The sequence below is a fragment of the Trichoderma evansii genome, assembly GCF_050947405.1.
Source record: "Trichoderma evansii strain SZMC 28006 chromosome Unknown GGI43scaffold_6, whole genome shotgun sequence".
NCBI lineage: Eukaryota > Fungi > Ascomycota > Sordariomycetes > Hypocreales > Hypocreaceae > Trichoderma > Trichoderma evansii.
In genome coordinates, this window is record NW_028145200.1 from 935,376 (window position 1) to 954,932 (window position 19,557).

Consider the following 19,557-nt stretch of genomic DNA (forward strand, 5'->3'; position numbering starts at 1 on the left):
TCTACGTGTTTGGTCGAAAGAGAGTATTCGATTCGCAGTTTGGGCTGGGAGAACCTGTAAGATACTATTCGATTAGAAATGCTAACTTTTACTCTGGTTGAATCATTCGATTCAATTTTTATGGAGATGGTGTGTTCTACGTTAGTACAATAGGTCTGTAGTATCAAGTATAAAGACTGTCTTTTCTTCTTTATTAAACACTCACCCACTGGAACATGTATACTCCAAAAAAGATATCGGTCATTCATTCTAGTCACTTGATTAGATCCCATCAGTTAACATCATGAAACATAACCACTAAGGAAAGAGTTCCCCGCATGATCCTCATGCAATGCAAGAACCTCAAACATAGCGACGATGAATTCCAAAAGCTCTGGAGAGATCATCATGCACCCATTGCTTTCATCCGATTAGCCCAGGACGAGATCCAAGGATACGCATATGTAATCGACTTGTCATTCATCATATGAAATGATAAAAAGAAATCATTAATGCAGCATCACGCCACTCCTGAAATCCGGAACCTCACCGAAGGACTGGCCAAGTATGCCTGCGCCACTCTCGCTTGCTTCGATGCCCACGTCGATTTCATGGTTCGCAACATGGAGGACTTCTTGGCAGCTACTCAGGATCCGGAGTACCTGGTCAGGACACAGTCCGGCAAGTCTTCATGTTTGACCACGGGAAGATACAGGTGTTGGATGAGTGCAAGTTCCCAGGCAAGATGAGAAAATCGTCAACCTTGTGGATGGCAAATTCGGCTTTTACTAAGTAGAAAGGAAAATTCTACGAGATAAAGAAGAAACTAAGCATGTATTTGTGTGCAAACTATTCTGGCTAACGATAAAATAAAAGAATAAAGAAAAAGGCCTAGCAATGTCATGTTAGCTCTTCGCCTTGAGGTATCTCTCCATCACAAAAGCCTGCCCAATCCCCAGCCGACTCCCTATATACTTTAGCATCACACTCAACCAACCAGCATCTTCTTCAGAGACACCCGCTACTCCCACCATGGCCTGAATAGAGCCAAGCAGACCAAACACCCCCGAGTGCTGAGGAAACAGCTTGCTATTCGCCTTTGTTTTATCGTAAAATTTCAAGATGTAGGGCATACTAGCGCAAAGATCACGCATCATTGTCGATTGAATCTCTCGCGAAGCTTCTCGCCGCAACGCACACGCCTCGACAAGCGCAGGATGTGCCTTTGTGACGGGTGAAACCAGAATATCTAGATAGCGTAAGAGTATAGAATGGACAGTATGTCGGTAGATGCGATAATGATTCCATATGTAAGACTGCCAAGTGCATAGATAGACATGACAAGTGGGACCATAAGATTTGTCGAATTTGTTCTCGTCAAGGGTATATTTCCACTTCTCGGGGAGGTCTGATTTCCATGCGAGCAGCTCTTTCTCGATGCTCAGGGCTGTTGCAATCTTTTCAGTGATTTGGATGACTTGACCTGTTTCATTATTTGAATGCAGATCTGCCAGTTTATAGACTATGTCGAAAAGGCGAGTCGCAGGTCCTAGCTCGGCATCAATCTTAAAAAGAGGAGATGATTGTACTGCCTCGAGAATGTGAGCAGGAATAGTCTCCCGTTTAATGATACAGCCCATTGCCTGTACGAATATTTAGATGCTGCTTATTCCATGGGTACTTTATGGGATTTCATACCAGCATATAGAAAAAGTGAAGAAAGGTTCGTGGATTCGTCACTTTGTCCCAGTCGTCCTTGGTCCACTGCCGCAGCATGACTGCAGCACCTTGTAAGTGACAGATCCAAGCCTCTTGCGTAGAAGAATCCTGGCAAGCAATAATCTGCGGAAACCTCATTAGGGACAAAAATAAACTCCAAACATCGTCGATAACATACCTCGAATCTAGCCAACAACGTCACCGCCGCCACCGTACTCTCCTTCGCCACCTCCTCCCGAACCTTTATCGCTTCATTAATCGAAAGCAGCGTCGATCCATACTTTGCCCTCGCCAACGCCATCACGTTATGATCTCGCTTGGAGACCGCCAGCCCTGCCATGCCCACGGCCACAATCCCCATCATCTTCAACGTCGACATGGCAGACGCCTTTTGCGTCTCATAAAGGCGGATCGATCCCGCAATGGAGTAGTGCCGGAAGAAGAAGACTTGCGCGACTGATTCTGCGGGGATGGGAAAGTTGAATGTTGGTGAGGGTAGTAATTCTTGCTGTTGTTGCTTTCGATGTACTACGGTGTTGGTGTTGGTGATGGATGATTGCGACGACGAAGACGATGATGATGATGACGATGATAATGAACACGATATATTGGGGTCCGAAGCATCCTTTGAACTCTTCCTCTTTCCTTGTCTTATTCCCTGCGTCGTCCTCTCCGTCACGTCAACAAATTTCATCTCCATCTCACTCCTATATCCCCAGCAAAACAAGCCCGCCCTCGCACACTGTGCACATCGCGGCCTCGATTCATTGCACTATTTGTAGAATTAGTAACACTTGCTTCTTCATCTTATCCATTAAAAAATTCGACACCAGCAAAGAATGGTTACCAGAGCATACTTTGATTCGCCGAGACCTGCAATTCACACACGCTCTACTGCTCTTTCGTGACATTGTAAACTCAAAGAAAAATGCAAAATAAGACAAAAATGCTTAAAACATATTATAAGTTGGAATCCTTTCCAGATAGGACGGAATATGCCGAATAAGCCGGCAAAAAGGCTGAAGCAGTTGTCAACTCAACTGAACCCTGTGCTGATCAATTGCTTCATTCATTAACGGTAGTTGTTCCAACTCACCCAACGACAATCTTATTAATAGTTACAAATGGTGTTAACCGAAATCCTACGGCACAGGCAGCCACAAATTTATAAGCGGTGTAAACCGGAGGATTTCAGGAGGATTTCCGTCAAAATAGGCGCGTCTCGGCACATGGAGGAAATAAGGGCTGCCTATATCCGCGCGATGTAGTATCAACTCGCAATCCTACGATCCCACCAATTCCGAGATGTCATCTACATGAAATAAGCTTCGCTTCACCTCACTTCTCTTCACCAATTCGCAGGACCAAAAAAGAAAAAAGATCCCATTACCGGCATCATATATGAATTAATAAAATCGATTTATTGTCTGTCGTCTATGTGAAAACATGACACGCTCCTCAACCCATCCAGATTCACAGAGTTCCATTTTAAGTTTGTCAATATAGTTGTGTTTTTCTAATAAAAAAAACCTCTGCTATCTTTGACCACCCTCTCTCTCTTCACAACTACACCCCCCGAACTCTGTCTGAACACACAACATCGCTTGAAAATTTCTCGAGGACGCCGCCCCAAAACAGTCCACCTCTTTCTTTTCTTTTTTTTTCTCTCTCCACCAGAAAAAAGGAAAAAAAGTATACTCGCTCCAAGGAGGTTGCACGACAACGCTGGCCCTGAAGGCATAATTCCCGTCACAAGACCATCTATCTCATTCCAACTCCAGAACAAAGGCTAAGAATATTAAAAAACAAATGCCAAGGTCACCAGGATGGAGGAGCCGGAAGAAGAATAAAAATATCACTAGGTCGGCGCCATCCTTTCTTTTTGGTGTAAAAGAGGTTGAAGTGTGGTGGTCGGCGTAAAGTGTAAATTGGGAGGGAAGAGATAGTCAGCGAGGTGAAAAAAAGAGAAGAGTTAAATTTCACTATGCGCTGGAACTAAAACTACCCAAGAGGAGGAGAGCCAAGTTGGCCAGAGCCAATCGTAGTCAAAGGGCCGCAGTCATCTTGGCAAGACATCAAATAATTCGTTAAGACATCGTCCTGCATCCTCATGAGCAAAAGCCCCCCCAGGGTATCGAAGTTTAAAATAAGGAAATATGATGCACGGATATCCAAAAGGGAAAAAAAAAAGTAAATGGTAAAAATAGGTCGAAATAAATTTAAAAAGTAGGAAAAAGGGCCGATATAAAAGCGTGTAGATCATCAGTTCCAGCCAAGGGAATTCTCAGCCGCAACAGGGGCGGAGATGCCGGCAGTTCGAGCAGAGCTGCTCGTTCCGCTATTGTGGCTGTTGCGAATTCCGGTGCCGCCATAGGTGCTCATATCACGGCTCATCAGGGCACCGCCCATGAGGGCAGGGCTTCCGTTACCAGTGTACTGCATGCCAGACGAACGCTGGTCGCTGCTCATGGAGCTGGAGCGGCGGTGGTTCTGCTTCTTGCGCTTGTAGCGGCGGGCAATGATGAACATGGCACCACCATAGAGAGAAGCAAGAGAGATGGAACCGAGGGCAATACCAACGGTCTTGCCCTTTTGGGACGAGGTCTGGTTATCCGTGCTGCTGGTGCCAAAGGCATCGTTACCAGAGCCAGGAGCAGGCGGGACACCACTACCAGCATCGCCGGTGGAGCCAGAGCTGCCACCCGCGGAACCGGCATCGTCGATCTGGCCAAAGATGCTAATCTTGGGGTTGATCTGAGCAGTCAAGCTGCGAACAATGGGGTCGGGGTTGTTGTAGATGGCAGAGTTGGCAACCGACATGTCGAGCTGAAGCTTATCAATGAGGTTCTGAGGGTAGTAGATGACGGCCAGAGCAGTGACATAGCCCCACTGGCTACGGGTATCGTAAGGGACAAGCTTAGCAACCTGAACCTTGGAGGCATCGAGACCAGCTGCGTTGGCAAGAGCCTCAGGCAAGTACTTGAAGATCTGGGCAGCGGCAACAGTGTTGCTAGCAACAAACATGTAGTTGAGAGGATACAAGAATCCGACCTGGATGGGCTCTGTGCCTTCGGGAGCAGTAGTGGTGGGGTCATTAGGATAGATGATCTTGGGAACGTTGGTTGGCAGCGCGGTGGCGGTGGACACAGATTGAGTAGAAGCCGGGGAAGTCCATGCATTTGTGGTAGGCTCAATGATAATGGATGTAGGCAGCCAGTCAGCGGTATTGGTCAACGTAGCGGTGGGCTTAATGCTAGTAATGGGCTCAGCGCTCGAGGACTGCGTCTGGACCGGCGCGGAAGTGACTACCGGAGCTGATGATTTCGAGACAGTCACCAACGTAGAGGCAGAGGTCGATGTAGGCTGTTCAACGCTGGTGGGGGCCGATGATTGAGTCGCAGGAGAGGTAGCAGCGGTAGAGTTGGTCTCAACAGCAGAAGATGAGCCGGTAACCGAGACAGAAGATGAAGTAACCGGAGGACTCGTTGGCTCGTCGGAGCTAGTAGAGTTAACAGGAACGCTCGTGACGGGGCCGGTGGGAGCACTGGTGGTGCTGGCCGGAACGCTGGTGGGAATGCTCGTAGGAGGGCTAGAAGCGCTGACAGGGGGCTCGCTGCTGGTAGAGTTGCCAACTGGGACATCAGAGGAGGTTGTGCCTGTGCTTGTGGGGATCGGCGGGAGCGACAGAGGGATCGAGATGCTCAGGCCGGTGCTCGAAGTCGAGCTGGGAGCCTCCGAGGAAGTTGCGTTGCCAACATCTGAGACAGATGTCGAGGGGGTCGAGGTGGGAATCAAAGGTGGCAGAGTTGTTGGCAAAGACAAGGTAGGCAGAGTCAAAGGCAGAGACAAGGTAGGCAGAAGGCCCTTTGAGGTAGTGGATGAAGAAGCACCAGTACCGGGAAGCGATGTCTGAACCGGGAGGCCAGATGAGGTCTGAGACTGAGAGACGGAAATATCAGCAATGGTGGAGTTGCCCGAGACGCTATTGTCAGCAGTGCTGCTGGCGCTGGCGCTGGCGCTGGAAGACTCAGAGGCACTCGCGGCTGTGGAGGAGGGGAAGAGCACGCCAGTGGGAGCAATAACAATTCCAGTGTCAGTAGCCTTGGACGAGGTCGCGGAAGCGCTAGCTGAAGAAGCCGCAGAAGAGGTCGAAGAGCCAGTTCCTGTAGGGACCGAAGCACTGGCGGATGCCGTAGGAGAGGTTGTCGAGCTTCCTCCGAGCGTAACTCCCAGGCCGAGGCTGAGACCAAGTCCGTCAGAGTTGGTCGGGGCCGAGGAAGAAGCAGCAGCAGAAGAGCTGGTTCCGGCAGGGACCGAAGCACTAGAGGAAGTGGCTGCGCTAGAAGAGGCCGAGCTAGCGGAAGCCGAGCTAGAAGCTTCAGAAGATGAAGCCTGGGAAGCAGCAGCAGACGAGGAAGCAGAGCTAGCCGAGCTGGAATCTGCTGGAGAAGAGGCAGCCGAGGACGGCTGAGAAGCAGAATCTGAGCTAGATGTTCCAGAAGGAGCAGAAGTCGGGGCAGCTCCCTCGGGCGTAGGCGTAACAATGATTGTCTTTTGTCGAACAATGGTCGTCACGCTGCCGGAAGGTGAAGCGCTGGCCGCCGAAGAGCTGCTGGCGGCTGAGCTGCTGTCTGACGAGCTGCTGTCTGACGAGCTGCTGGCGGCTGAGCTGCTGGCCGAGGAGCTGCTGTCTGACGAGCTGGTAGCGGAAGTGGAGGAGGCGCTCGAGGTGCTCGAGTGAGCAGCACCGGCTCCCGCGAGGAGGCTGGAAATGTAGTCGGCCAAATCTTGGCTAGTCGTCGAGCTGGTGGTGGTGCTGCTGGAAGTGCTGGCCGTGGAGCTGGTCGTGTGGGAAGTTGTTGAGTTGGAAACACCAAGCTCGCGCTTGACCTTGTGAGGGTAGTAGAACTTGGGACGCTCAGGACCAGCGGCGGCCACGGACAAGGCGAAGGTGGCCGCCAAAGCGAAAGCCTTGGTCTGCATGGTTGCGAATCGTTTCCGGGTCGTCGCGTAGAATAACGAATGTGTATGTATATATTCCTCCCTAGTTTTAAGGAGCGTGGAGTTTTATGTTGCAAGGCAAATATACTATGCTCCTTGTTAGCCATGTGAATAATCAAAAACCTCTTTTCGAGGCAGAGCGGAGCGCCTCACTGTCAGGAACAGTTTTCAACGAATGTGATTGACAAATGTCAAAGAGTGTGTTAGTCTGTGAGGTCAAGTCAGCGGAGAGCTTCTCCAGCGCTTTTCACGATGTGGTCTTTTCCCAATACGAGGTATGCGTCATCAAAGCTGGCCACTGTCGGCCTTCTTCCATTGGGCCAAGCAAATATAGATTGCATTGACTAAGAAGAAGCCAAATTCCCAGCAGCTGGCCAGATTGCGCCTGAATTACACCATCTCGTCTCTTCTGCTTCTCCTCCTCTTGTCCTCGCTCTTACACGCCTCCCATCCAATAACCTCGTCTCGTCCAACCACAAGCGATCGATATCCGAAATAAACACTCACATTTTTTAATTGCGTGTGCCAATACGTATGTGCGATAAAAATAAAAATCAATAAAATGAGCGTCGGGTTGTTGAATAAATCGTCATATAGCGTCCGTCACCGTGGAACCGCCTGGATTGTGGGGAGACTGGTTTTCGCAAAGGCAGATCGAACGAAGGTAAAGCGTAGCGAGAACCTCCCGAGGCCCCTGGGTCATTCAGTCATGAAAACACCGGATTCTCGACAGGTTGGCGTTGACGCGCGAGCGAGCGCTGGGTCGAGAAGTCGAAGGGGGGAACCACGTCGCCTGGCGGGAGAGTTGTCGAATGAGCGGGATGGCGATGGATTGGGAGGGAAGAGGAAAAAGGACGCGGGAAGGAGGGAGGAAATAAGACTTGGAGATTGCGCCGCAAGCGAAAAAGGAACGAGAGACAGTGGATGGGAAACACAAAACAGGGGGGTGTGGGATGGCTTCTAGCAGGGGAAAGGAAAACGAGGAGACGACAGAGAGCAGCGAGGAGGGAGTGCAGAAATTGTTTAAGTCGTATGGGCTCTAGCGCTGCGCGACGACGGGTCGATATACCGCCCAGCGGGTGCGTGGCCAGGTACTGTTGCAGGTACCGAGCAGGGGCCTCTTGCGGGCAGCTGCTGCGCGGCAGCTCTGGAGAGTACGGGGCTCCATACCGGCGGGCTTGTACCTGTACACGTTGCGCTGCGCTTACAGGGGATGCCATGCCACGGGAGCTCTCCGCAGAGTTTCAAGGCAAGGCCGGGACATGCCTTTTTCGTCCTTTTTTCTCTCTCAACTAAAGTATTACAGATGCTACGACTAATGGAGCACATGCCAGTGCGCAGTGGACGGGCAGGTCTGCTTGCAGCTTCGCCAGAATCAAGAGAGGAAGATAACGCCATTGGGGCTTTTGCAAAACAAGAATACAGCACAGTACACTGAGAATAACAAGAATAACAGCTACCTTGGCTATACGAGTGGCGCTCTCTCCCTCGTTCTTCTGCCTCCCTCCATTCTCCTCTCCCGATGTCACACCGCGGCTGGGGGCGATGCGCTGGAATGGAGGGTGGCCAAGAGAAGAGACCACCCGCGCACCAACGATGCGGTGCATTGGCCCAAACCAGGTACAACGTGGACCGGGGATGCGATACAGAGCGCCAACATGCGTGAACCGGCGGCAAACCAGGTACCGCCCGCTGCAGCCAGAGGTTGCTACTGGCGGTATGTGGCGGTAAAAAGCCATTGATTGAAGCGAGCGAGAGCCTCCAAGCATTTTTGCGCTGCCAGGGGTCCTCTACCCCTGTACCCGGCCAAGGCCAAGGATTTTAACGAGGGTTCCCTCGTCAGATGAAGGAAACTTTTGATTCATGCGACCTCTCAGAGCGAGAAAAGCACCGCCACCGTGCCGTCTAGGCGGCGAGGGTTGGAAATTGCACCCGCCAAAACGGGACTGGCAGCAGCAGCACATGGTGGGCCGCTTTTTTTCGGTGGGCGAGCGCGTGGGTTGCGCCATGGCAGGACGGGGCACACGGTAGAGAGAGGGACAAAATAGTGCAGTACTTTGCGGTGGCCGGCCTAGCGTTACGGCTTCTGGTGGGCTCAGGCGGCATGGCTTAAACGCGCATCAGGTACCGGTCCATCGCGCGCAAGCACGGCGGGCCAGGGGTAAAACAGTGGCCTGCCGCCCCATTGGCTGGCGGCCCACGAGCCCACGCTACGGGCGATTTTTTTAGAAGCTGGTGGTGCGGCGAAACGCCTCGTCAGGTACCTCGCAAGTACCTGCTCTCTCTTTCATGCCCAGCCTTTCCATGGTGGTATGTATTAGTGGCATTTTTTTCTCCCCTTCTGGACCTGTCGATCAATCGCCAGTTCAGATTGCCGTGGAAAAGCAAGCTCCAGCTCGCTGCCAAAGGTGGCGGAGGCATGCCGTGCAACGCAGACTGACCTGCCACAAGCAGACGCCTGGAGATTTGCTTTACTCAGCACAGGGTTTCCGAGCCCACGACGCTTGTACTGCCACATGCCTGTGCGCGGTGAAGAGCAAGACAAGAAAGATATCGCCATTTTCATGATGGCTTCGTTGTCGTTCGGCCAAGTACCGGCCGTGTACTACGGTTCAATGGCGGTAATATCTCCCAGAACCAGGTAGCACCACTGCAGTGCTAGGGAGAACTACAGCATACCACTCCTATTTGTCTGCTAACCAATAAGTCGGAGTAAGCAGTAGAAGCTCACGACATGCGGCTAATGCACAATTCTTTGCGCGCAAACACACACTCTCTGGACAATCACGGAATAGCTCATGCATGGCCTGATTGCCCACTCGAAAATCCCTCGTCAGGCTACGGAATCCGCAAAAGAGAGGCTGTCGCGTTCCAGTTGCTAGAGCTGCCCGGTTTGGGCCCCATGGGCTTACAATCACTGGGAATAGCCAAGCTTTCTGGCTGGTTGGTGACAAGGGGCTGGCTGGGGCTCTTTTTTTTTTTTCCCTCTTTTTTTGTCTACCTGTACAGCATGCTATCAATTTGGTGCGACAACCGGTTCTACAATGCACCAGAAAGTGACTTTCGAGGAACCTGTGCATCACCTGCCCGAGCACCCGCGTGAACCCCTGGCGCCGGGAGGGTTCCTTGGCCAATAGCGACAGCGCTAGGAGTCTTAGCTCGTCTCGTCGCAGGATTGGCGTCGTGCCTTTAATATTAACGGCCGAGAGAGAAGCCAGCTTTTTGGCAGTCCCAAAGTCACTCTACACTGCACATTGTGTTGCAGAGTACATGTTTCTTCAGTGCCAACTCTTTTTTTTTTCTGGGAGATCGTTTGTTTTTCTTTTTTCACTCTGTGCATGCTTCTTTTGGATTCCGTGCATCCGCTTTCTGTCTTGTTTAACGCTCAGACTACCCCATACAGTGCACTGCCATGGCTGCTTCAGGCTGGCCGTTAGCATCGAATCCGACCTCCCTCGTCTGCGCGGTTTTCCCCCTCCTTCTGTAGCAGCACCAGCTATCGCTGCCTATCGTAGTTAGGGGTCCTGCTTGTCAGTGGGCTTAGCGTCGACGGTTGTGATGGAGTGGTTCCTGGCGCCAAGTCGAGCAGACAAGGCTGCGGCGTCCGTCACCATTGACTGTAGGTACCTAGTTGTCAATAGTACCAGTACATAGCACCAGTGCTAGTCATATTAGCCGCAAGTGTGTAAAGAGGAGGAGAAGAGGCCAGGAAAAGGGCCTATTCCCGAGTAGCCTGTACACGTGCAACCCGTGGTGTAGCGTTTAATTGCAGTTAATTACAGCGCAGCCATCCGGTAGCGTGTACTTCGACTTGGCGAAGGTGTGTAGATCAATTACTGCTATCAGGTAGCCGCGTACCGTCCAAATTCATGCACCGCAAATCGAATCAGATCCGGAACCTTCCAGGCCAGCGAATAATCAGAGAGCAGAGCCCTGCCAAAGCAGAAATCAGCTCATTTCGATGCTAGTGCATGCATGCATTGCGTGCGCACAAGTATATGTAGTATGGCAGTACTATGAGTGACAAAGCAGCTGCTGCTGGCTGGTGGGCAATGGGTAACCACCACATTCAAGGGCTCATTTTACGTGCATTTCGGTGTGTATAACAGGCAATGGCGAGGCGCGCTGCCATTCGACCAAATGCAGTTCACTATCACTGCTGAATCCAAATCAATCTCCCGTGCATTAAGCAGGGCACGACGCACGTACAGGGAGCTTATGCATGCTGTAGGATCTCGCCGTGTGCGTGGCTGGCCCGCGTTATCATCCCGCTGCAGGTACCAGAAGCCACTGGCTGGGGCCAGCATCAGCCTTCGGGATGCCGTACACGTGCAGCCCTCTCTTTGCCCGATTGTCTGGCTGCCCTGAAGCGGCAATAGCCGTGTCTTTGGGACGCGTCCAGAGGAGCGGTAGCATCTGCTAGGCTGCCAGTTCGTTCCCAATGGCTCAATCTCTTATACGGCGCTCGCCCGTGTTAAGATTACGGGGCTTGGCCAAGCAGCCGCTATTGGATTGGCATACTTGCACACACCGTTTACACCGCAGACCCTCATTTCCACGGCTCCCCAGCTGAGCTGGAATGCGTGTTCACTCTGTAACGAACATTTTTTGTGTTTGTAGAAAAGTCCCAGTGCCTTTCGGAATGTGGAAATTCTCAAGGATCGCTGCAAGCTGGCGTATGTTGAAGAAAGAGCCCCAGTATTCTGTTTCTCTTTTTCTGCTTCTGCTCTGCCCTTTGTTTCAGCAGCAGCTGAGAGGCCTCTCCTCGAACCGAGACAGGACAAGGATGGGGCCTCCTTTTTTGTTTCTTTTTTAAGCATGCGATGCGACTCTAGTCTGCCGTAATCGACCAGTATCGGCGTAGTCTTCTCAATACGAGCACAGACTACTCCGTATGGAAATGTACTAGCACCTATTGCGACACGCCACGGCAGTATCAGGTTGCTGCCGTTAGTTGGCATTTTTGGTGAATCAGCCTCAGCCTTGTGACTCGGTGTCTTGCTCAGTGGTGAAAAACACACTCGTCATTATCGCGAGTTCACCTGCATACTGTGGTGAAACCCACCGGAATATCACCATTTACGGCGACGCTATGCTCATTTTCGACGCATTCATGCAATACTACTCGTACTACTGCTATGGCGCTCCCATTGAGTAAAGAAAAGGGGCAGTCTATGAACAGCCGCCGTTGCCAAGAATACGAGTCGGTCCTAGCTCAAATTGTTCATCGTCGCTTGGAGTAGTCCGTAGTCTTGGGCTAAATGTTTAGCAGGTTCTCAAACACTTGGCAGACTGCTTCGTTATCTACACTAAGACACGGTCAGCTGCAAATGCCAGGCCAGTCCAAAAAGAGTCAGAGTGCTAAATGAGGCCATTGACAGACGATCATGCGTTTGTTTGTAAACAATATATGCAACTGATGGAGGGTTGATGCCAAGTCTCATTTTGATACTCTATGGTGTCTCCCTTGTGATATATCAGCCACCGTCAATGTAAAACAGCCTGAATCAATTCCTCAATTGGACGTCATTAGTATAAGGATACGTAAGCTCATAGACGCTAAATGTTATGATTAGCAAAGATTATTTACTTTTTTTTATTACTCTGCTCACAATTCTCTATATCTGACATCTTATTCATGAATTGCATTTATATATTGTTCTCCTGATGGAATGTCTCCCTATAAACTTCTGTAAGATCATTTGACAAAAATAACTATTTGTAAATATGTATGTATCTTTTATCCATTTCTATTATTTTAGTTATCGGAATGCCCAGATATGTACTTTTGACATGCCCCATGCCAGAAAAGCTGGTTTGCACACATGATACCCTACATGAAAACATCTTTCAACTTCAAGCAAGCGTCACTCAAACAGCCACATCTTGGAATCAAGCGCAAACGGAAATCGCAAAAACGTATAATAGTATAAAAATTTCTTCATCCACATAAATCATCATCATCATCTAAATGTAATATTATCAAAAGGACTTCACCCCTACAAATTGTAAAAGAAAAAGGAGCGCTGATCAAAAACGCGGAAAATAAACTCAGCTTCCTTGGTAGCAAAACAAGAACAAGGTCTCAATTGTATCAAGAGCATCTAGAAGCTCAATATCTCTAAGTCTATACAGGTTTCTGATTTCATCGGCGCTCTAAGGTTCTCCATCGAGTCCAAGGCAAGAGAGAACAGCAACCGGATCTAAATCCCAATCCATAACTCCATAAATAATGTTTTTTTCAACATCACGTTAATATGTAAAGCGCCATATCATATACAAAGCGCTATGCTTAAAAAAATCCAAGTAGAGATGAGGCTCGTAAGTTGGGTTGATGATATCTAAATCGCAACCAAGGACGACCAACTCGAACATATCCTACATCCAAGGTAGGTCTAAATTGGATGATTGTCGGTTCCCTTTCATTTAACGCCGTTTCCTGTCATATTTCATTGAGCAGTTTGCTTGCTCCAGCGGGTATCATGAAGCCCCCTTCAAGGCCGTGGCAGACCATCGCCAAGTCCAAGCCTTGGGGTTCGTAGCTCGGTTCGTCCCAAGACCAGCCAAGGGAAACGGCGCGAATTGTAAGTAGCCGTAGTAAATTTCGGCGTTTTCTTTCATCTAATTCTCGTAAGAAAATATTATATCACGGTGTGCCCTTGTTTCACCATACAATTGACCAGTCCACCATGGCGAGAAGGTCGTGGTAAGAGACGCCCTGGTAGGTGGGATCCTGGAATGCCAGATTCAAGTCTATGTCCGCAGCCATGTTGTTTATTTGGGGTATTGTATCGTCAATGTGCGCATTTTGAATCTGTGGTATTATGTCGTTGATGTGAGGTGTTATATCTTGGATTTGAGATGCTATATCTTGGATCTGAGGCATTGGATTATCCATATGCGTTACTGGATCACCCAGTTGAGACAATTGGTGATCGGTTTGTGTTATATCGTTCGTTCGAGGTGGTGTACCGCCGATCTGAGTTACTGCTGTATCAATTTGAGCTACTGCTGTATCATCCACCAGACTTATAACATCAAGCGGATCAAGCTGCTCTGTAGGAAGTATCGACCAGTCAACCATGGCCAGCAGGTCATGGTAAGTAACGTTCTGATACGTGGCATCCAACTCGGTAAAGTCATGAGCCATCACATCGTCAACAGAAATTGGCGAAGAGTCTTTCCGCCGACGTGTTCCTCTGCTGCTGGGGACTTGCAACTTCCGTGGAGCCCCGGACCGTGGCCTGCTCTGATTTTCCTTGCGCTTAGCCTCTTGCTGACAAGTGTATTTGATGGTTGAAAGTGGCACTTCTGCTAGCAGCTTAAATATCCGCCTATAGCCATAGCCGTGACTATGCAGCTCGCAAATCTGTGATCGCTGTTGCGGTGATAGCTCTTTGCCACGGACCATCGTTTCTTGTCGTTTGAGAAAAAGCAAAGAAAAATAAAATCCTGGCTGCTTCAAGGGCAGCAGCCTGGCAGCGAGGAGGCCCTGTCGGGGCTTATGTATGTAAACGTTGCTTACTGCCGTGGCCCAGCAGGGGGGCGGTACTCTCTACCGTCCCACTGAATCCTTCATGTCGATAAGATTGACGTGCGTGCGTACACATATTTTAAGGGTCTACCCGTAATGGGGCAGTCGTTATGACGAAAATCAGATCAGATTGCATCACTTTCCACTTCATGCTGAGATGGTGGATAGCAGAATAAAGGCCCCGCCATTCAGATCTCGGGATGTTACTGCTTGTGTTGGGTTAGGATTTATCCACCAGATCAGATTGCTCAGCTCCATTTCTACACTGCTCATGGAATCAGAAGAATTTTGTGAATAGAATGCAGATATGATCAAAGAGAAGAATTTGAGGTGGCATGGGTCAGCCGGTGTAACTTCTCTGCTGATTGCCAAGATCGTGGTTGTTAACGGCCAACGGGGAGACATAAGAACCGAGACCGTAAAAAGAATACGTGCGTATAAAACTATAACATGAACACCTTTTTCACCAATTGACTAGTGCTATTGTATGCGCGTAATCTTGGCGTGTATGCTTCCATTCTCGCATTCCTCGCTTTTCTGTCCCCCACTTGCCGGCGAATTCATGAGGCTAGTGACAATGTAGAAATAAGGATGCAATACTTCGTATGCCGCCTTGCGTAACTAAGAATGTGTAACTAATAAAAGTCAGCAAGTATGACACAAGTAATCACACAAAGCCATTCTCTACCCATAAGCAATGGAAAAAACAGCGCGGAATGAAACATCGCCATGATACTTTGGGCATGTAGTAGGCATGACATGTAGATACAACGTAAATCCCTCTCTACTGACCTATTTGGGTACAGGGTAGCTCGGCTAAATGGGCGCTAAACGCAAATCCTCCACTCTAAATCTCCATGGCAAGCAGTCATCATCAGATGATGTTATACACAGCATCCACATGGATACAACAGCAAAACGTTGGCCATTGGGAACCTGATCGCCAATCTGTGTTGCATAATACGGCTCAATTATTGCGGGCAAAAAATCTCCAACTTAAAGCATAGATCTGATCTCGGGCATCAGCCGGCATCCAACACCCGTTGGCGCGCGCCAGATAAAGCACACAAACTCTGACCCCACCCCCTCCGCGAAACGTGGGCCCATCATCTCGCCCTTGTGGCGTTCCGCAGCGCGGCTGTGGCTCGAGCCCATCATGCGACAAATCCCCTAAACCGTGTCTTCTTTTTCCCTTCTTCTCCTGTATTGAAGCGGCAGCCCGTCTAATTACCACGAGAGGGAGAGGATCTCCTCCCGACATTTCAATCATGGCGCGCCGTCAGCACCTCACAGTGTCCATCTTGCTGGGCGTGTGCTTGTTCTTCAGCATCACCTACTTCTTCTCGGGCTCGTCCAGCCACCATGTGGATCGAATCCCGGCGCCGATGGGCGAGTCTCCGGCAGAATCCAGGTCGGAGTTCAAAGTGGACCTGGGTGATGTGCCGGCTAGTCTGCTTGAAGGAGAGTCAATAGCCCCCAAGCTGGAGAATGCAACGCTCAAGTATGTCTCCCCCCCTCTCCCTTTTGTCCATGATGCTATTATCTTGGTTTGTAAGCAGCTGGTCTAACGTCCTGTTTGTCACATCGTTATAGGGCCGAGCTGGGTCGTGCTACATGGAAATTCATGCATACAATGGTCGCTCGATACCCCGAAAAGCCTTCACTCGAAGAGCGCAAGACTCTCGAGACGTTTGTCTACCTCTTCAGCCGTCTATATCCATGTGGTGATTGCGCAAAGCACTTCCGGGGGATCCTGGAGAAATACCCTCCTCAGACGAGCAGTCGAAATGCGGCCGCTGGCTGGCTGTGTTTCGTACACAACCTGGTCAATGAGAGGCTGAAGAAGCCCATCTTTGACTGTAACAATATTGGTGACTTTTATGACTGTGGTTGTGGAGATGAAGATAAGAAGAAGAAAGAAGGGGAAGCGGCTAACAAGGAGCTGGTCAAGGAATAGACTTGGATTAATCGTAATAATGATGACTAGAGATAGAATAGCGAATTATTCTTAGTGACATTTAATGATTTGTTAAAAAAAGTAGCAGGAAACATGTCGTTTCTCTCTCGATATAGCACATGGACGCTCCAATAGCTCGTGGTTGGACTATAATCTTGCCCTCTGCTCTCCAACGCTGACATAAATCTTCAGCTACAATTGGCATTTTATGAATGAGTAAACTCTCAGAGAGTTAGAATATTTACTATTTTCGCAAAAGATATCATTTAATTCAGCTATTTATTCTCGACTGTCCTGATCACTGTGGATAAGACGCTGATCAACTCAATATCACGTGACATATCATGTGTAAGCAAGATGTGGGCCGGACGGCGCGGCTGCGCGTTCTCAGAGCTGCCTGAGCTTTGATGTGGCGGTAGTGCTAGTAGTGAGCTCCAGCCTTCCCAGACATCAGCGCAAATACGCAACCAACCAAACAGCACACGACGACCTGCCATCCCACGACATCTTCGAATATACCAAGACTTTTACGAATTTACGTTGCAATTCTTATATCACAATGGAGTTTGGCCATGCTGGCGTGCTGAATGAAGGTACGATTGCGAGCTGCAGCCCGGCATTCTGCCGATGACCCCTCGTTGACTTGATGAACAATAGATGGCATTCATGTCGATATGGATCGGTTGAAGAAGGGAGAGGTCAAGTGAGTTGATATACTGTTAGACTTAATGCCATGGGACTGTTTTACTAACCGAATGCCAGCTTGGGTACTTCTATGTATGCTCCTACACCCCGCCAAAACGAATAGCGACCTAACGAGATGATAGCATGGCTGTGACATTCAAGGACGGAGTTATTCTGGGTATGATGGAACCAAAAGAGGCACATACATAGGGGTGGGTGCTGACTATTGGATCTATAGGAGCCGATTCGAGAACAACCACCGGCGCTTACATTGCCAATCGAGTAACAGACAAGCTGACCCGAGTGCACGATACTATCTGGTGCTGCCGATCTGGCTCAGCCGCCGATACGCAGGCCGTTGCCGACATTGTCCAATACCAACTGGGCCTCTTTGCCATGCAGAGCGGAAAGCCCCCGATGACACAGACTGCAGCCTCCATTTTCCAGGAGATTTGCTACGCCAACAAAGACAGATTATCGTCAGTAACATCATTGCTCCCACAGGAACTATGAATTAAATGAATGAATACTGACATTATGCAGAGCTGGTCTGATTATTGCAGGTTGGGACGAGCGATTCGGCGGCCAAGTTTACTCTATTCCCATGGGAGGTTCATTGCACAAGCAGGCATACGCCATCGGCGGTTCAGGATCGACATACATTTACGGATACTGTGATGCCAATTGGAAGGAGGGCATGGAGGAAGCAGATGCAGTCGCCTTTGTCAAGGGCGCGCTAAGAGAAGCTATCAAGTGGGATGGAAGCTCTGGTGGTGTTATTCGTATGGTTGTGTTGACGAAGAAGGGAGCCGACCGACACCTGTACCTACCGGATTCGGACTACAAGGTGCGACATGATTAGATGGGTGGATGATGGCAGAACAGGCATGGTTGTGTGTACAGTCCACGAGCATTTGCTTTATAGCTGAGGTGGAAGTCGACAATAGACAGATCGACTAGAGCCATACTTGTTAGAGACAATGAGATGCCAGTGACTGTGATTTGGATGCTACATAGTGAAGCAAGCGAAGATTGAGCAGCCTTTTCAATCCATGGAACGGGGAGTTGGTGGGCTGCAGAGCTCAAGGTTGCCTGAGCAGCCCGGAGGCTTTTTCATTCCATGGACCAAAGGCAGGATAATTGAGGAAAGTAAGGCCAGCGGAAGAAGAGGGAAAAATCCGCATAAATTCAGCAAGGAACGTGAAAGGATTCATGAAATTCAGCTAAGAAAAGAAAAAAGATGCTGAATCTCTGGAATGTCTACTACTTCTATACACAAGAGCAGCCGAAAGAATCCCTGGGAGGCATATAACAAGTCAAAAATGGAAAAGAAGAAGGACAATTCATGACGATCTGGACAATTAAATGAAAGGAAACCGTGTGATGCGTTCAAAGTGCTCCAGACCTCGTAACATGCCGATATTGAGAAAGAGAGCACAAATCAGCCTCTCTCTAACCCCTTCCTTTTGTATATTAGCAAATGAGTAGCAAATATATGGAGAATCTTATAAGCATGAATCATGAGTACACGACTCGGTTATTACGCACGCTGCTATTATATCTGAGTTTTATTCAATTAAATATCCATACTTACCAGATAGTGTTCTACTACTTCTAGAGATTCTACAACTTCTAGAGATTCTACTACTTCTAAAGATTCTACTACTTCTAGAGATTCTACTACTTCTAGAGATTTTTCTACTTCTAAAGATTTTACTCATTCTGCTGTTTCTACCGTCTCTACAGCATTTACTGCTTGTATTATGTATATAGCACGGCTTAAAAAGGCATTGGGTACATTTGGCGACAGAAAGTATTTTGTTGGCCTTGTGTTGTCATGTTCAAGCGTGCCCATCTCGGCATGTGACGTAGAGTAGACACTAGGGGTTGTGGCAAATGATACCTGCAATCGGAGGTCATACGAGCAATCTCCGTCTTTGGCGTCGCGGGGAAAAGAGCTGGTGATCCACGAGTCTGGACGAGGCAAGTGATCTCGATGAATGATGTGCGCTGCGGCTCAAGTGTAGAGACAGCCAAGTTGGTGGCCCTACAGTAAAATGGTTGAATGCACCATCGGCGCGATGATGATAGGGTATGCACCCATAGCGCTTGGTGAGTGCGAGATGCACCGATCTGCAGATATGGACCCCTCCTACAGGTGATGTGATGCATTGCACCATGCTGCATAATACGGCTGCTAATTCTGCTAATTACGCCAATATCTTGATTGTTTTTTATAAGTCATTGAGGGGCTCGCAGATCGGCGAAAATAAGCATTTTGGTGAAGCCTGAGCCAAGCCTGGGAGCGACTCTTGTCCTGTCATTGTCCCCTCCATTACAGGGCCTCCAAGTGATAGTGAGGGGAGCTGACGTATTGAGCCATGTAATAACGGGCAGTGATGGGCATAGAGATGATGGCATGAGCGAAAAAAAAAGAAATAGGGGTCCTCGTACAACTTGAAAGTGAGACATGGCCTCATGCATGTACTTTTTATGTACTCATTAACGCTCAATTAAGATGGTGGTCGACGATGGTCCTTTGTAGTGTTTCTACCAGTTATGGAGCATCAAAATGGAGATTTCAAGCTGCGCGGCACATTAACAGCCTATGAGCTACGATGTAAACCATTCATCCTGCTAAAACAAAGTCGCCGCCGCTAATTTTTGCTTGCATCGAGCTAGC

The 19,557-nt window shown here is 49.2% G+C and overlaps 5 protein-coding genes across 5 annotated transcripts; 3 read left to right on the forward strand and 2 right to left on the reverse strand.

The window, feature by feature from the left end:
- Positions 1 to 794: 794 nt before the first annotated feature.
- GGI43DRAFT_401316 (uncharacterized protein) lies at positions 795 to 2,827 on the reverse strand. The gene is made up of 3 exons (XM_083205557.1): positions 1,877 to 2,827; positions 1,678 to 1,821; positions 795 to 1,622 (listed from the first exon to the last, which is right to left on the reverse strand). The coding sequence occupies exons 1-3, from the start codon at positions 2,396 to 2,398 to the stop codon at positions 885 to 887; spliced, it is 1,404 nt and encodes a 467-aa protein (XP_083062179.1). The 5' UTR covers positions 2,399 to 2,827; the 3' UTR covers positions 795 to 884.
- Positions 2,828 to 3,699: 872 nt separating this feature from the next.
- Positions 3,700 to 7,004, reverse strand: GGI43DRAFT_333688 (uncharacterized protein). Its single transcript, XM_083202007.1, has 2 exons — positions 6,853 to 7,004; positions 3,700 to 6,786 (listed from the first exon to the last, which is right to left on the reverse strand). The coding sequence occupies exon 2, from the start codon at positions 6,679 to 6,681 to the stop codon at positions 3,961 to 3,963; it is 2,721 nt and encodes a 906-aa protein (XP_083062180.1). The 5' UTR covers positions 6,682 to 6,786; positions 6,853 to 7,004; the 3' UTR covers positions 3,700 to 3,960.
- Positions 6,403 to 7,701, forward strand: GGI43DRAFT_401318 (uncharacterized protein). Its single transcript, XM_083205558.1, has 3 exons — positions 6,403 to 6,786; positions 6,853 to 6,907; positions 7,207 to 7,701. Exons 2-3 carry the CDS (start codon positions 6,888 to 6,890, stop codon positions 7,661 to 7,663), a joined length of 477 nt encoding a protein of 158 aa, XP_083062181.1. The 5' UTR covers positions 6,403 to 6,786; positions 6,853 to 6,887; the 3' UTR covers positions 7,664 to 7,701.
- Positions 7,702 to 15,099: 7,398 nt separating this feature from the next.
- On the forward strand, positions 15,100 to 16,485 carry GGI43DRAFT_401324 (flavin-linked sulfhydryl oxidase). The gene is made up of 2 exons (XM_083205559.1): positions 15,100 to 15,734; positions 15,827 to 16,485. Exons 1-2 carry the CDS (start codon positions 15,502 to 15,504, stop codon positions 16,188 to 16,190), a joined length of 597 nt encoding a protein of 198 aa, XP_083062182.1. The 5' UTR covers positions 15,100 to 15,501; the 3' UTR covers positions 16,191 to 16,485.
- Positions 16,486 to 16,617: 132 nt separating this feature from the next.
- GGI43DRAFT_401325 (proteasome core particle subunit beta 1) lies at positions 16,618 to 17,875 on the forward strand. The gene is made up of 6 exons (XM_083205560.1): positions 16,618 to 16,783; positions 16,848 to 16,893; positions 16,953 to 16,967; positions 17,018 to 17,052; positions 17,113 to 17,353; positions 17,418 to 17,875. Exons 1-6 carry the CDS (start codon positions 16,750 to 16,752, stop codon positions 17,734 to 17,736), a joined length of 690 nt encoding a protein of 229 aa, XP_083062183.1. The 5' UTR covers positions 16,618 to 16,749; the 3' UTR covers positions 17,737 to 17,875.
- The last annotated feature ends 1,682 nt before the right edge of the window (positions 17,876 to 19,557 follow it).

Coding starts and splice junctions, on each gene's coding strand:
- GGI43DRAFT_401318 (XM_083205558.1), top strand. CDS start 6,888: ATGTCAAAGAGTGTGTTAGT. Junction 6,908..7,206: donor ATGTCAAAGAGTGTGTTAGT/CTGTGAGGTCAA, acceptor ATAAACACTCAC/ATTTTTTAATTGCGTGTGCC.
- GGI43DRAFT_401324 (XM_083205559.1), top strand. CDS start 15,502: ATGGCGCGCCGTCAGCACCTCACAGTGTCCATCTTGCTGGGCGTGTGC. Junction 15,735..15,826: donor CTGGAGAATGCAACGCTCAA/GTATGTCTCCCC, acceptor ACATCGTTATAG/GGCCGAGCTGGGTCGTGCTA.
- GGI43DRAFT_401316 (XM_083205557.1), bottom strand. CDS start 2,398: ATGGAGATGAAATTTGTTGACGTGACGGAGAGGACGACGCAGGGAATA. Junction 1,822..1,876: donor CGTTGTTGGCTAGATTCGAG/GTATGTTATCGA, acceptor AGGTTTCCGCAG/ATTATTGCTTGCCAGGATTC. Junction 1,623..1,677: donor TTCACTTTTTCTATATGCTG/GTATGAAATCCC, acceptor ATATTCGTACAG/GCAATGGGCTGTATCATTAA.
- GGI43DRAFT_333688 (XM_083202007.1), bottom strand. CDS start 6,681: ATGCAGACCAAGGCTTTCGCTTTGGCGGCCACCTTCGCCTTGTCCGTG.
- GGI43DRAFT_401325 (XM_083205560.1), top strand. CDS start 16,750: ATGGAGTTTGGCCATGCTGGCGTGCTGAATGAAG. Junction 16,784..16,847: donor TGCTGGCGTGCTGAATGAAG/GTACGATTGCGA, acceptor GATGAACAATAG/ATGGCATTCATGTCGATATG. Junction 17,053..17,112: donor CAAGGACGGAGTTATTCTGG/GTATGATGGAAC, acceptor TTGGATCTATAG/GAGCCGATTCGAGAACAACC.